Source organism: Saccoglossus kowalevskii, chromosome 6 (genome assembly GCF_978046115.1).
Source record: "Saccoglossus kowalevskii chromosome 6, keSacKowa6.1, whole genome shotgun sequence".
NCBI lineage: Eukaryota > Metazoa > Hemichordata > Enteropneusta > Harrimaniidae > Saccoglossus > Saccoglossus kowalevskii.
This window is the reverse complement of record NC_140646.1, coordinates 28,726,730-28,743,440: the sequence shown is the minus strand read 5'-3', so window position 1 is coordinate 28,743,440 and position 16,711 is coordinate 28,726,730. Positions and strand designations below refer to the sequence as shown.

Sequence of the window (16,711 nt, the reverse complement as noted above, 5' to 3'; positions counted from 1 at the left end):
TGTGAAAGTAGAAAGATGTGGTTTGGATTCATTTTTTTTCAGTTCAAGAAAAAGATAAAGCATTACTGGTCCAAGATTAGACACCAGTCAATCTGTCATAGGCAGACATAATACTGCATTTTAATACTGAAATATATATATTAGTCATACTGGGTCTAATCACAAAACTTGTAAGCATTATTAACATTGATCAGGGTGGTTCCTAGCTATGGTCAACAATTATAAATATTTAATGAAATAATGACTATATATGACAACTACACAATTACAGCACTACTTGCATGTCTCTATCTGCAACAAAATTTGCTAAATTATTATGCACTTTAGGTGATAAATATGCACTGGACTTCAACCAAAAAATAATCAGGTCTGCGCAATATACCAGGGCATCTATGTACCAGGTTTTATTAAATTCTGTTGAATACTACATGAGAAACAAGTGAAAATGCAAATTAGGTAATTAATATGGATGTATATGAACCAAAAACTTTAGATTATATTATATCGTTGCAATGTTTTTGAAGCATTTATGTACCAAGATTCATTGAAATAAGGTAAGTACCTGAGAAATTGAATGAAAAGCTGAAAACTGAATTATTATGCAAATAAGGTAACTAATATGAACAGATTTAGGTGTAAAACTAATAAGGTCTGCACAATGTACCAAGTTTCATTGGAATGTGAAAATTACTTGTACATGAGATATTGATGGAAAAGCTGAAAACTAATTATGTAAATCAGGTAACTAATATGAACAGAACAGAACAAAAAAAATATTAATTATTATGCTAATTAGAGAATTAATATGAACAGATTTTAACCCAAAATTAATCAGGCTGTCTACTGTCCTAGAGCATTTATGTACCAAGTTTTATTCAAATGTGATGATCAATACTTGAGATATTAGTATTAATTAATTATGTTAATTAGGTGATTAAGAAGCATAAATATTTACCAAAAACTAATATGGTGCATAGTCTTAGGTTCATTGAAATGTGATGGGTACTATTTAAAAGTTTCATTGAAATCCAATGAGTGGTTTTTAGACATCAGTGCAACAGCCATAGAACAGCAAAAAATTAACTAATTATGCAAATTAGGTAATTAATAGGCACAATTTTTTATCTCAAAATTAATCAGGTCTCTGCATAGTCCTAGAATATCTATGTCGCAAGTCTCATTGAAATGTGATGATTAGTACTTGAGATATCAGGTGAAAAGCTGAAAATTAACTAATTATGCTAATAAGGTGATTAATATGCACAAATATTTACCAAAAAACTAATTAGGTCTCTGCACAGTCCTCAAGTAACTATGTACCAAGTTTCATTGAAACGTGATCATTACCACTCGAAATATCAAAAGCTGAAAGTTAATTAATTATGCAAATTAGGTAATTAATATGTACTGATATTACCCTAAAAACCATCAGGTCTGTGCAGTGTCATGGGACACCTATGTACCAAGTTTTATTGAAATGTTATGATTAGTACTTGAGATATCAGTGGAAAAGCTGAAAATTGATTAATCATTATGTAAATTAGGTAATTAATAATATTAACAGATTTTTACCCAAAACTAATCAAATCTGTGCATTAGTTCAGAGCATCCATGAGCCAAGTTTCATTGAAATCCAATGAGTGGTTCTTCAAAAATCAGTGGAACAGTCTTGAAACAGCTAAAAATCAGCTAATTATCATGCAAATTAGGTAATTAATATTCAGAGATTTTTACCAAAACCTAATCAACTCTGCGCATTATCCCAGAGCATCTATGTACCAAGTTTCATCAAAATTTGATTAGTGGTTCTTGAGATAATGGTGGAACAAAAAAAGTGACATACATACATACATACATACATACATACATACAGACAGGGTAACTGCAAAGACTCCCTTTTGTGCTTCGCACACGGGAGTCAAAAAGCCAAACATTTACTAATTATATAAATTAGGTAATGAATAAGCACAGATTTTTACTCAAAACAAATCAAATCTGTTCATTAGTACAGAGAATCTATGTAATTAGTTTCATCAAAATCTAATCAGTGGTTCTTTAGTTATCTGTGGAACAGTTATGGAACAGCTGAAAATCAATTATCATGCAAATTAGGTGATTAATATGCATGGTTTTAACCACAACCTAATAAATTTTGTTACTTTAGTCAAGTACAATCAACATTCTACAAGATCATGTTTAAATCATTTGCATATTTAAAAGTACACAAAATGACATGTTTGATAAAGCTTTAAAGTCTGTTGTTAATGTGCAAGTCATGTATCAGAATTCAATCCACTCACAAGAAATCCATCAACATACAAGACGTGATAAAAGTACTCAAGGAAATGCTAAACCCATGTCATGAAGATGTGTAAAGGTTTCCAGAGAACTTGAACTTTCTACTCTTCCCACATAAATGTCATTTTTAATTAAAACATCTTCTGTCAGTTACTGTACCTATTTCTACAACAATGTATATATTATCTAAAATTTTAGATATAAAAGGCACTTTGTATTAGCTTATACAATGAAGATTCCCACAAACAAGGGTGAAACCAAACTGACATAACATCACTCAGTTTTTAATGTGTTTCATGTGTTTTTTGCCTAATTCATGCAAATGAGGTAATTGACATGCAAGGTTTTAATCCTAAACAAATCATGTCAGTGGATTACCTACAAGCACCTACATGTATGTAGTTTCGTTGAAAAATTATTTCAATTCAAAACTAATCATGTCAAGCATTGTCACTGGACATCTTTGTACACGTACTAAAGTTTATTGATATGCAATTACTGTAAAATACTTTATTTTCGCTTGGAATTTATTTTCGCTATTTTCGCTGAAGGGATGATTCCTTGAAAATAAAATCCAGCGAATATACTTTTTTTCCTATATTTCACATTAAACTCATCAAAAATCAGTGAAAATAAATTCCAAGAAAAACGCCCAAAAAGCCTTTTCAGCGAAAATTAATTCCAGCGAAAATAAAGTATTCCACAGTACATGTAGTTCTTGGAGGAAAAGCTGGAAATTGACTAGTTACTATGCAAATTAGGTAATTCATAATGCACAGACACACAAAGGTCTTCATTCATATACTTTATACTAAAGTAAACAAAGTTTTCGTCAACTCTGGATGTGTACACTATTGATGTCTTACTTCTATCGCTCAGAAACATAAAGAAATCATTATTTAAAGTCAAATTCATGCACTATTCATAGGGCAAGAATAATCCCCTAGACTATGAAACCATAAAAATCTGATTTCCTAAAACATCAAGAACAAGCATTGATAATGCATAGACCCCGTTAAGTATCAGCTGTAATCGATTTAAATGTTCAGTACAAGTGACATGTAGAAATGAAATATCAATGTTTTTTTAACACAGATTATAGATTGTGTTACTGTCAGTATAGTACTTAGATGGAAACTTTGAACTGAATTGGACTATATCTTACCGAGGAAATAGCATGAAAGAAAAACGCAGCCAGTCGGGTATTGTTGTTCAAGTATCTCCAAAAGGAATATGGCTTGCACCATAACCTAATATGTAAGGTCATCATACAAAATTTAATTGAAAATGCCCTATTCAACTTTGAACTGAATCAGGCCATATCGCCCTGTTCAGCTCCAAGAAACAGTTCCGGACATGTTACAGAATGTGATTTTACATTTTTTTAACCAAATGACCACTATTTTGACAAATTTGATCAAATCTCAAGACAAAACAAGTTGTTGTGTTACCTTGCAGTATACTACCTATGTACAAACTTTGAACTGAATCAGGCCATATCTTACAGAGGAATCGCACAAAAACGAATCTCAAAAAAAAGAGCGACGTACACTTATAACCCAATATGCATGATCACCATACAAAGTTTGATTAAAATCACGCTGTTCAGCTCCGAGAAACAGTTCCGGACACATTACAGACTGTGATTTCAAGATATTAAACAAAATGGCAGCCATTTCAACAAATTTGATCTAATTTCAAAACAAATCATGGTGTTGTGTTATCTTGAAGTATAGTACCTATGTACAAACTTTGAACTTAATCAGGCCATATCTTATAAATGAATCAGCTTGAAAACGAAAAAAAAACAAAATGGCTGCCAGTCGGCCATCTTGGATAAAATCTCTCAGCTCCGAGAAACAGTTCCGGACACATTTAAATATCAGAATTTAGCAAATTTGAGGGAAAAAATGGCTGCCAGTCAGCCATATTTAGGGGAGAGTAGGAAATCAAACGGGCGGTTCACCAGGGAGAGCCGCGGACTGCTTATAATTAGGGGTCTCTACCGCGGTACCGGTAAGTACCGGTTGCAACCACGGTCGTAGGAAAGGTGTGAAATACGTACTTAACAGTTTCCTTTGTGATTCCACGAGTCTTTGTTTCAAATAGCTGTTTTTAAATAGAGTAGGTTACGAGCATCGCTGGCATGGAAATACTAAGCATGTGGTAATATTATCGGCCCACGTATTTTATTAATATAAAAATCCATAAGTCCAATGCTGTATACGAATTGTTGTTGCGTGAAACAATGGTATATGTTGTAATATATGCATGTATTTATCACCAATTCCAAGAGTAAAAGTCGTAACTTTCGAAGGTACGAGAATTATGACTCGTCCATACATTTACGTTTGTTACACTTGAATACAGTCTACCACTTGGAAAAGAATGTTATTCACGAAGTTTTAAATAGCCGAGCCTTCCTGATTCGAGTCTCTTGTTGATTTGACAACGGTGGGTATTCATAATGTTTATTCTTTGCCTGTATCGCATTCCAGACAAAAAGTTCAAGATCGGTAAACAAGAAATGGACAAACTAAAATGTCTCCTGTGTTTCACATGCGACATGATTATTTAAAAAAAAAACAGAGTTAAGCGGTCATGTACGTTCTATAAATCTAACCTTGCACACATAATCTTGTATTGACGTGTTTTTTTTTTTTGTCAAAAACGACGTTGCCTTTCAGTTAACTTTTTGCGTTCATGGTATTTGTGAGAGTTTACAGATTTTTTAAACAAATGTTAAGTAACGATATCGTTTTGCGTCAAACTGGGTGGCCCGAATTTAAATGTCAGTGCGTGAACTCATTTAGGTCATTGCCCATTGCCACACGTAATTCAAACACGTGGTTATTAGAGTTCAGTCGAAATGTACGTGAATAATGCGATCGAAGTGCGCTGCGAGTTTATTACAGAAAAAATTAACATTACGCATGATATTGTATGTTATTGTATGGTTAATATTACATGTTCACTTTATTTTGAATAAAAGTATGTAAAATATTTTCTTGACTTTCGTTAGACACCTGACTCCGGGACCTGACTATCTTTTTCAATAATTTAAATGCGCCCATGTTTATATTTACGTAATAATTAGGTAATATAGTAATATGGAAATATTCACAGACCCAATAGCCCAACAATAATAAAAATAACTTAGTTTGTGTAATTATTATAAAAGCAATACATTGCAAAGTTGAAATATTTAGAGCCTGTGCAATACTGTAAACATATTTGCGTTATTAGAAAAGCAGCACATTAAGTAAACGATGTTGAAATATTCAAAGCCAATACAGAGTTGGATACAAGTTGTGTTATTACAGTACCACCGGATATAATAACAATTTTACTAAATCGACGCGCGGACCAAGAAAGAAAAAGGGTTGCTTAGGTTACGCGCCAGTTCAGTGCGTGACTTGGGGTCAAACTTCGGTCAACACACACTTGATGTCAGCATCGCCGTGTAGCAAGTTTCGCAAAGTTCAATTGTGCCCCAAAATGATGTCGACGACAGTCAACTGTCGCAGCGCATGTTGTATCAAGTCCATGATGCACCCTGTTTCGACTTTGGCTTGCTTTTCCTTTTTAGTGCATGTTCTTGTTCACGTAAAATGTGACCTCTCACCAATGTATTAAAACCCTTTGAATTTATACTTATGCGTGATTATATTTGGTCTACGCGAAACATTAATCTTTCTAAACATTTTCTGAGACCATGCATGATATATATTCACAAAATAATGCGATCATATTTTATATTATGTTGATCTCTACGTCTTTCTGGATCGTTTTGTGATTTTATTCCAAGGCTCAGGCAAATAAAATAATGTCAACTATTATAGACAAATTGGTTTAATTTTTCATTGGAAATTTGTGATCCTTTTAATCTCCCGGTTCTTTGTGTTCATTAATGGTCTTGACAATAAGTGTGAATTGCTGTGCGAGCCTACCGCAGATGACCGCGGTCAGCCGACATCATAGAATCTAATGCATAAATTTGCATGAAATGCGGTCGACCGGCGAGCACCCACCACCACCGCGGTAATGACCGCGGTGCACCACCCGTTTGATTTCCTACTCTTCCCTTTAATAATCAAATCATAATGAAATGTGTGCATATGTAGTTCATCATTGTCATCATTGTCTGTATGCCAAGTTAGAACGAGATCGGTCAAAGGGTGTCCGTGAAATGGCTCCGAACAGACACACGGATGCACGGACGAAACCCAAATTAATAGTCCCTCGTTTTCGGACTTCGTCTGAACAGAGGCTAAAAACAACAACAAGTAAACTGTTTGGTGGACTATTAATTGTGTCCAGAGAATCAATCTTAGAAACACTTGAAAACAGGTTGTCTGTGTAAATTGTGTTACCTACACATCTGTCATATTCTAGTGGCATCTTACCCTCTCTTAGCGAGACTGTAGAAATGATTCCCTGATGTTCTGCTTACTTATGCATTGTTAAACAGAAATCTAGCATACATTCTTTGTTTTGGACTGCCATAGAGTCTGCAGCAATACTAGTGATATTTTTTGGGGTTCTGGACATGTCAAAATACCTAAAGTATACACATATTTTTGACCCAATCATGAAATCACAGCATATATATATATATATATATATATATTAGGCAATGAATAAAGTATGTGTTAGGTCTGAAGAGAATTGGTGAAGTATGTCTAATAGGAGAAATAGCAGAAATAGGAACTAACCATGAGGAGATTTGGTGACAGCATTTTGATGGCCAATATTTTGTTTGTTGACAAAATTACCATTACTGCACATTTGTGAGTGTGTGTGTGTGTGTTTTTTGAGGGGGGTCATCAAAAAATAATAAACCATGACAATGTATAAGCAGTTAGTTTATGGATTTCTGCTATTTTTAAACAAAGATGAGGTAATTATTTCGAAGTTCACATGAACAATAATATGCTAATGAAAATGCAATTGTTATACAAATCAGCTATGCCACTTCAATTACTAGAACTTGACCTACTTCAACTCAAGAGAGGGGTCTTTCTCACTATGGAGATAGAAACCCATCCAAATAATACTCAATATAGATGTTTACCTTGTGTATTTTCTTGGGAGGAGGTGGATGAGGAGACTGTGAATAATCAATGGCTTCAAAATCATCGACATGCATGGATGGTGGACGGCTTGTATTCTGTGCTCGTTGACGAAATAGATCATTTGGTCTACCATGACCTCCATAGAATGGTCTGTATCCACCTCTCATATGACCAGGCATTGCTAGATACAATGAAATCATTGCATTTAGTTAGAATGAGTACACTAGGTAAGCTATATTGTATAAAAGGTTTCATGGCTAACCCAGATTCATTAAATTACATTGTTTCAAGCCATTTGATAAACTGTATTTGATTTTGGTAGCCTTTATGTAAATGACAGAGGTGTATCTATGGTAATATTTCAATGATCCAGCATAAAATGCAATATACGGTGTTATTGCGCTTCCATTGATATTTCTAGGGTATGCATCAAGTATTGTCTTGTTTTACAAATATGTGGATTAGAACTCACCTTTATGTCCTCTTTTATTTTGTCCTTGAAATCTTGTGTCACGCCTGGCAATTAATGGATCAAATCGACGTTTTCCAACCCTACTGTAATCAAATGTAAGACACTGTCAAGGACAACACTCGATTAAATAACAAATCTAGAGATGGATAACAAACTAAAGATGCAGTATCTTTTCTTTGCATGGCAAAGGCAAGTATAAAAGTCCAAACATAACTCAAATTGCATAAAAGTTCCTAAAAAATAATAGTACAGCAACATATGTAAGCAAAATTTACTCGCCAATGCTCTTCTGAATTAATACTACATATAAATAAAATAACATACCACACTTCCCTGATGATAAACCCCTTCCCAAGTATAAGCCCACCCCTCTATTTTTAGAGTTAAGGGCATCCCCGATTATAAGCCCAGAGTGTTTTCTCAGGGCGTGGACGACACTCATTAAACTATGAGTGTAAAAATTGTGTTTCATTGCAAAATAACCGTAATTGGTAGAGTAGTTTGGTTCGTGCTTTCATGAGAAAACTCACATTAATTTCATAGGGCATAGCAAACGTACACAATATGGTTTGCATCCTTTCTATTCTGTTATTTACTCAGGATGAGTTGAGACCTCCTAGATTACTAGTAAATGAGACTGTATGACGTCATATCAGTTTGATGTGATACAAATACTTACATTGATAATAATTGTCTGAACGTTCAATTACTTATTATTTATCACTGCCTATAACTTACTAGCACATGTGTTTAGTGGATAGACAAATTAAACTGGTAAGTTATATTGATCCAATCAAAGCTTCCCATTCACAATTCTTAACGATTCTTTTTTTTAGGATAGGATTGATTCAGTTATTTGAGTGATCTGACTGTTAATAAATCTCAATCTAAAAGACCTTGGCTTTTTGTTTAATTAGATCATAATATTATTTTGCATTCTTGGGTGAGGTTGTGTGCTTGCAAAGCTAGAATTATGTAACAACATCACATGTCTTGTCAACACGTGTCCCTACATGTCTTGTCAACACGTGTCCCTACATGTCTTGTCAACACATGTCCCTACATATCTTGTCAACACATGTCCCTACATATCTTGTCAACACATGTCCTTACATATCTTGTCAACACATGTCCCTACATGTCTTGTCAACACGTATCCCTACATGTCTTGTCAACACGTATCCCTACATGTCTTGTCAACACGTGTCCCTACATATCTTGTCAACACATGTCCCTACATATCTTGTCAACACATGTCCCTACATATCTTGTCAACACACGTCCCTACATATCTTGTCAACACACGTCCCTACATATCTTGTCAACACATGTCCCTACATATCTTGTCAACACATGTCCCTACATATCTTGTCAACACATGTCCCTACATATCTTGTCAACACACGTCCCTATATATCTTGTCAACCCATGTCCCTACATATCTTGTCAACACACGTCCCTACATATCTTGTCAACCCATGTCCCTACATATCTTGTCAACACACGTCCCTACATATCTTGTCAACACATGTCCCTACATATCTTGTCAACACATGTTCCTACACATCTTGTCAACCCATGTCCCTACATATCTTGTCAACACACGTCCCTACATATCTTGTCAACACATGTCCCTACATGTCTTGTCAACACATGTCCCTACATATCTTGTCAACACACGTCCCTACATGTCTTGTCAACACACGTCCCTACATATCTTGTCAACACATGTCCCTACACATCTTGTCAACACATGTCCCTACACATCTTGTCAACACATGTCCCTACATATCTTGTCAACACATGTCCCTACATATCTTGTCAACACATGTCCCTACATATCTTGTCAACACATGTCCCTACATATCTTGTCAACACATGTCCCTACATATCTTGTCAACACATGTCCCTACATATCTTGTCAACACATGTCCCTAAACACATTCACAAGTGACTAACCTTATTTTTTTTCTTGGTGTTGTTCCATCTTCTCCTGCCAATCCCTTTGCAATTTCATCTTTTAAGTCAAAATCAGGACAACACTTTTCACTCAACTCCAAAAGATCAGCTTTCACCTTCAAATATACATGTAATAGACAATATTTAGCAATGTACTCAAATGTGTACATGTGCTTTCAACTATAAATGTTGGAGCCATTGCATGTATTATAAACAGGAGTTGTAGAGGGAAATTCTTCTTATTTTGAGGATACAACTGATTTTAATAGTGTCAATACAAAAACATACCATATCAATCTCCATGTCAGGATCATCAAGAGGCGGAACTGTCAACCAAAAATTAATTCTTTCATCCTCCATATCTCCAAGGATATAAAAAGCTCTGGTGTTAAACTGGACAGATAAAGTATCTGGTGCCGGCAATACTGGTTCTGTTAGTTCATCAGGTTTAACAACTGTATCATCAGTTACAGAGTTTAATGTCTGTGCTAAGGTAGTCACTCCGTCCAGTAAACTGTCCATTGCTTCATCATCTTTACAGCATTCCTAAATGATATATGTAAAATCTGACTGAAATTCATTCTTTGGTAATTTAAGAGCATCTTTCCAGGTACCAATAGAACTGAACACACAAGTATTGGCTTGAAAAATAATAATCACACACTATCAGTGGCACAGATTAATACATATGATGTTTAAGTGTTTCAGTTAAATTATTTCATATTTTTATACTGAGGCCCATAGAAAGATTGGGTGCTACTGGAAGATGTGTATAATGATGAGGTTGCACAAATCTCTAACAATCTCATCTTGTGAAACTAATTTCTCACACATTCAAAATAAAGACAAGAAATCACAAATTGGTTGCCACAGATGGATGTACAGGAGCACAGTATTCCATGCTTCACTGCACATTTTCCAGCCAGGCCTCCTTAGATACATGTACACAATGCAATTTCAGAAACTGTACACAAAACCCTTGATAAATTTCTTTGTTCAATTCCAACTTCAATTTGTTGACATTTTGAAACCAGGTCTCAATTTATGAGACACAACTATATTATTTGTGCCTAATCGAGCTTGTCAACTGTTGAATACAAAACAGAACAAATGCATTGAGTTGATTGAATCATATGATTACTGGATTAAATTTAGGTGCCATAGTTGTCTGCAGTGACACTATAACACAAGTTGTAGCAGAAAAAAAAATACAAAAATTTACAAAGCCACTTCACTCACCACAAGTAATTTTTCAATGACTTTGATTGGATGATCTCTGGATTCAGTATTCCATTTTAAAAGTTCACTAAGTTTAACAACATTAACAGTATAAGTCCTGAGATTGGCTGAGGGTTCTGGAGTAGTCTGATCATCTTCCAGACTATCAGCACTTATTAAAAGTTGTAGTAAGTCCAAGAATGTTGATAATGTTGATAAACAATCTGCACTGTCCTTATTAAATGATGTGGATAGTTTCTTGAATAAACTGTAGAAGGCATTACTGTTCTTCTCAAAAGCACTGAGTGTAAATGAAATATATAAGTTTAAAGATAACTGCTGTCAAAGGATATGTGGGCGTTCTGTAGTTTTCAGTTTATAGAGGATTTGTTAATAGAAGCAAGTTTATAGAGGACTAGAAAACACATTCATTTATAAGTTGAAATCAGATAAAGAAATAACGCTACACAAGAAGAATCATCTTCTATTTGTTTCTAAAATCTTAGTAAAAATTAGGATCTGATATTAAAATGCACTGATGAAAAATACAGCAATATACTGCGCCTGTGAAATGGATTTCTAGTAAAACAGGACATTCATTAAAAAAAGAAGTTTGAGTAGTGTCCTCTGTAGTGGCTATATAAGAGTTAATCTTTTGTTTTTATATTTATATGTAGTCAGAATAGAGTAAATCTTCTCACAGTAACTTTCTTACCATACACAGAAAGGTTTGTGTGCTTGCATATTTTCAAAAGAACATTTGCAATACTAGTGTTGGACATATGTCTGACAGTGAAACATATTCCTGACTCCATTTAACTGTACAAGCTCTACTTGTAGTCTGAACCATTGCTCAGGTAAATGCAAAAATAAAAAAAGACTGGGAGAAAGTACATTATAAAACATGGCAAACTTACCATTTCAGATGATAGAATCCGTAATCATGTTCCGTCAACATGACAAACGTACGTAAACACAGCAAAATAGTTGCATATGACTGATTACCATCGGATATATGCTCCAATAATGCAGTAAGAATGAGCTCTAAATGGTCTTTACTAGGTAGACCATTAGCTAGTTGTTCTACTGTTGGTAATGTACTCTCTGTAGCCATCATCATTGTAATTTCAGGATCACAAATAGACTGCACTATTCCCTAAAATAAACAACAATTATTCCTGCAAAATCAGATGGCAGGTTTGTGATTTCAGACATCATCATTAAACACACCAAGAATATTGAATTTTACTCTACATGATAGATAAGGCAAAACAGACTTGCAGCAAATCAGAGATCAGGACAGCCCCCTGAAATAGTACAAGAATTATCACTAGTATGAAGAAGTGAACTTGTTGTACAAGTTGTACACTGTAAATTGTATAAATCAATCAAGCAATGAATCTTACCACTATATATTCTTGCCCATGTAAATGAGTGGAGGACTCTGATGTCACATTCAGCAAGTTCAGAAGTCGCACCAAAACTTCAGAAAATTTCTCATCTGCTTTGACTCTACAAAACAACATTTATAAGGTGTGATTAAAAAAACACACACACTTGTAAACTTGGAACTTCATATAATGAACTACAATTGTACCTATCACGCACCCAAATAGAAAACTTAGAGCAGAATATCTAAACAGTGCTAATGATGTGCTTCTATTGAGTTGTGCCTCGAGTAGAGGTAAATATTCTATTACATCTTACTATTGTTAGTATTCTAATTTAAGCATTACTCTTATTTTAATAGACATTCGGCAAAAGTGAAAGGCCTTAATTTTGTTTCTAAATAGGCATCACAAACAGCTAATCAAAGAAAGATTAGAAAGAACTCCCGTGTGCTGAGAGTTTTGGAGACACATTAAAAAATAATTCAAAATTACTTATACTTCAGATATTGATGGAATAGCTGAAAACTAATTATGCAAATAAGGTAACTAATATGAACAGATTTAAGTGTAAAACTAATAAGGTCTGCACAATGTACCAAGTTTCATTGAAATGTGATTAGAACCCAAAAAAATATTAATTATTATGCTAATTAGAGAATTAATATGAACAGATTAGTAACTATGTACTAAGTTTCTTTGAAACGTGATCATTACTACTCGAAATATCAAAAGCTGAAAATTAATTATGCAAATTAGGTAATTAATATGTACTGATATTACCCTAAAAACTATCATGTATGTGCAGTGTTATATGACACCTATGTACCAAGTTTTATTGAAATGTTATGATTAGTACTTGAGATATCAGTGGAAAAGCCGAAAATTGATTAATCATTATGTAAATTAGGTAATTAATAATATTAACAGATTTTTACCCAAAACTAATCAAATCTGCGCATTAGTTCAGAGCATCCATGTGCCAAGTTTCATTGAAATCCAATGAGTGGTTCTTCAAAAATCAGTGGAACAGTCATAGAACAGCTTAAAATCAGTTAATTATCATGTAAATTAGATAATTAATATTCATAGATTTTTACCCAAAACTAATCAAATCTGTGCACTAGTTCAAAGCACCCATGTGCCAAATTTCATCAAAATCCAATGAGTGGTTCTTCAGATATCAGTGGAAAAGTCTTGGAACAGCTAAAAATCAGCTAATTATCATGCAAATTAGGTAATTAATATTCATATATTTTTACCAAAACCTAATCAACTCTGCGCATTATCCCAGAGCATCTATGTACCAAGTTTCCCCAAAATTTGATTAGTGGTTCTTGAGATAACGGTGGAACAAAAAAAGTGACATACATACAGACATACAGACAGGGTAACTGCAAAGACTCCCTTTTGTGCTTCGCACACGGGAGTCAAAAAGTTTATGTAATCAAACACAAAATTTGTTTTCAGTATTTCTATCTGATTACATAAAATATGCATTGGTTTTAACTTTGTTGGTAATGAAAAATATAGAACAAGTTTCAACTAAAAACAAACACGAATGCATTGTTTAGTAGTGAATGGTCACAGTAATGCAATCCGCAATAAAACTGTTTTACATGTGAATAACTTTCTGACATGTTACAAGCATTGATTATTACAGTACTCAGTCGTGATTATAATAACAGACAAAAAATCAATTTAATGGTTTGATATTAAATGGAAATAAAATTTAACTTTCATTGAAAGTGAATGTTTTGGTTGCAAAAATGCTCTGTAGTGCCAGCCTAGCATATCGAGAAACTTCAGAATATCGTCAATGGCAAACACAACATAAAAGTGATTTTTCAATGTTGCAGTAAGATGTTATGGCATTGATTTTGGAGAAAAATGGCATGTTTTTTTTACAAAAAAATTGTAATTAGTAAAAAAACATTAAAAATGAATTTGATAATACACATAAAACTGACTCACGTAGATCTAAGGTAGTGTAAAAGAGGAGCTTTGACAGATGCCTGGGAAACCATATACATAATCAACATCAATAGTTTATTAGAATGTGGGCTGAACACATCAACCACTTTGTCATCTTCTTTACTACTTGATTTGTTCAGTTCTTCTTCAAGAATTTCAAATGTATACCTGAAAAGTGACAAGAGTATTTTCCAATGATAAAGGCTTATCACTATTTGTTGTTAAAACTACAAGAGTTGACACTGACAGAACAGCAACAAAAAATCTGCATTGGAAAGGGAGGGGGGCTGCAATGTGAACCCCATGCTCTTAATTTCATATGTTCAGTTATAGTAAGTTGATGTGACCAGGTATGAGTGACATTGAAATACATATTAAAGTATCTAACCTGACGACTAGCAAAGCTGTTGGGGCTGCCAGGTCAGCAAGCTGCCAACATACTCTTCTTAAGATATGTTGCAAGGGATGATAGCCAGTACCTAGGAGGGACCAAGAAAAGTTATAATGAAATACTTTGCAATTAATGGAGGAATTAATTCACTCCTGTACATATCGATATTTCATAATGAATTCCTACCTGATATATCTTTGATGATTGCATATATTTGAGGTGCAAGACTATGTAAATGTAAACTCCATAACTTTCGTGTAACCAAAGCTTGTTGGATTTCTTCATCTGTCAAAGGCTATCAAGTAAAAGGTTAGGTATTAAGTAAATCATGGTCATGCAATAGTTACAGAGCACAGGCGGATTATGTACAATAGCCATCAAATGACTATGATTTAACAAATTTGTACCACAGTCGAGAATTCAAGAGTATTTGGCTGTTGATGAGGAGTAGATCAGAATTCTCAATTTGAGCTTATTCTGAGTAAGTCTGTACCACATATACCATGCCATGCTCACTGATCATTTCAAGAAAGCCAATCGTAAAAGTAATAATAGTTATTAGATGATCTAATATACGGTGTGAAGACTCATTGTCAAAATCATTAATCAACAAGTCATTGTCAATGACACGTCCCCGTTCCGTTCATATTTGAGTGACATATACATTCAAAGCAGATCATGACCGAAATGCACCTGCATATGTACAACACATTGTGCTAAATCTGAACAAAATCCATCCATGCATGACTGAGATCCGGTTCTGGAATTGTGAAAATACGTGATTTTGATGCATTTTGTGACATGATGTACCATGTGTGTGTGAAGTTTGAACTTGATCAATCCAGACATGTCTTGGATACGGATCCAGAACTGAATTCTTTAACAAAATGGCCGCCAGTCGGCCATTTCGAACTTGATCCGAAAAAAAAAAGACGTGCATCAAGGTCCTATTATGTTTAATGTATGTACCAAATTTGAACAAAATCCATCCATAACTGAGATACGGGTCCGGAATGGTGAAAATGTGCGATTTCAATGCATTTTCGGCCTTAAAGCAGCCCCCATTTGGCTATCGTTAATGAGATCATGAAACAAATGCACATACATATTTGTGACATGATGTACCTTGTGTGTGTGAAGTTTGAACTTGATCAATCCAGACATGTCTCGGATACGGATCCAGAACTGAATTCTTTAAAACAAAATGGCCGCCAGTCGGCTATTTCGAACTTGATCCGGAAAAAAAAATGACGTGCATCAAGGTCCTATTATGTTTAATGTATGTACCAAATTTGAACAAAATCCATCCATGCATAACTGAGATACGGGTCCGGAATGGTGAAAATGTGCGATTTCAATGCATTTTCGGCCTTAAAGCGGCCCCCATTTGGCTATCGTTAATGAGATCATGAAACAAATGCACATACATATTTGTGACATGATGTACCTTGTGTGTGTGAAGTTTGAACTTGATCAATCCAGACATGTCTCGGATACGGATCCAGAACTGAATTCTTTAAAACAAAATGGCCGCCAGTCGGCTATTTCGAACTTGATCCGAAAAAAAAAATGACGTGCATCAAGGTCCTATTATGTTTAATGTATGTACCAAATTTGAACAAAATCCATCCATGCATAACTGAGATCCGGGTCCAGAATGGTGAAAATGTGCGATTTTAATGCATTTTCGGCCTTAAAGCGGCCGCCATTTGGCTATCGTTAATGAGATCATGAAACAAATGCACATACATATTTGTGACATGATGTACCTTGTGTGTGTGAAGTTTGAACTTGATCAATCCAGACATGTCTCGGATACGGATCCAGAACTGAATTCTATAAAACAAAATGGCCGCCAGTCGGCTATTTCGAACTTGATCCGAAAAAAAAAATGACGTGCATCAAGGTCCTATTATGTTTAATGTATGTACCAAAT

The 16,711-nt window shown here is 34.4% G+C and overlaps 1 protein-coding gene across 2 annotated transcripts in view; it reads right to left on the bottom strand.

The window, feature by feature from the left end:
- LOC100372325 (protein virilizer homolog) overlaps nt 1–16,711 on the bottom strand; it is a 71,093-nt gene that overhangs the window by 11,534 nt on the left and 42,848 nt on the right. Inside the window, exons 22-31 of one of the 2 annotated variants that reach the window (XM_085500316.1) lie at nt 14,962–15,070; nt 14,773–14,863; nt 14,385–14,552; nt 12,429–12,534; nt 11,940–12,178; nt 11,044–11,323; nt 10,093–10,350; nt 9,805–9,920; nt 7,846–7,928; nt 7,373–7,554 (exon numbers count right to left, since the gene is read on the bottom strand). In XM_085500316.1, coding sequence (XP_085356442.1) covers nt 7,373–7,554; nt 7,846–7,928; nt 9,805–9,920; nt 10,093–10,350; nt 11,044–11,323; nt 11,940–12,178; nt 12,429–12,534; nt 14,385–14,552; nt 14,773–14,863; nt 14,962–15,070 — 1,632 coding nt within the window. The remainder of the gene's footprint in view (nt 1–7,372; nt 7,555–7,845; nt 7,929–9,804; nt 9,921–10,092; nt 10,351–11,043; nt 11,324–11,939; nt 12,179–12,428; nt 12,535–14,384; nt 14,553–14,772; nt 14,864–14,961; nt 15,071–16,711) is intronic. The other variant, XM_085500317.1, reaches the window with a different exon arrangement.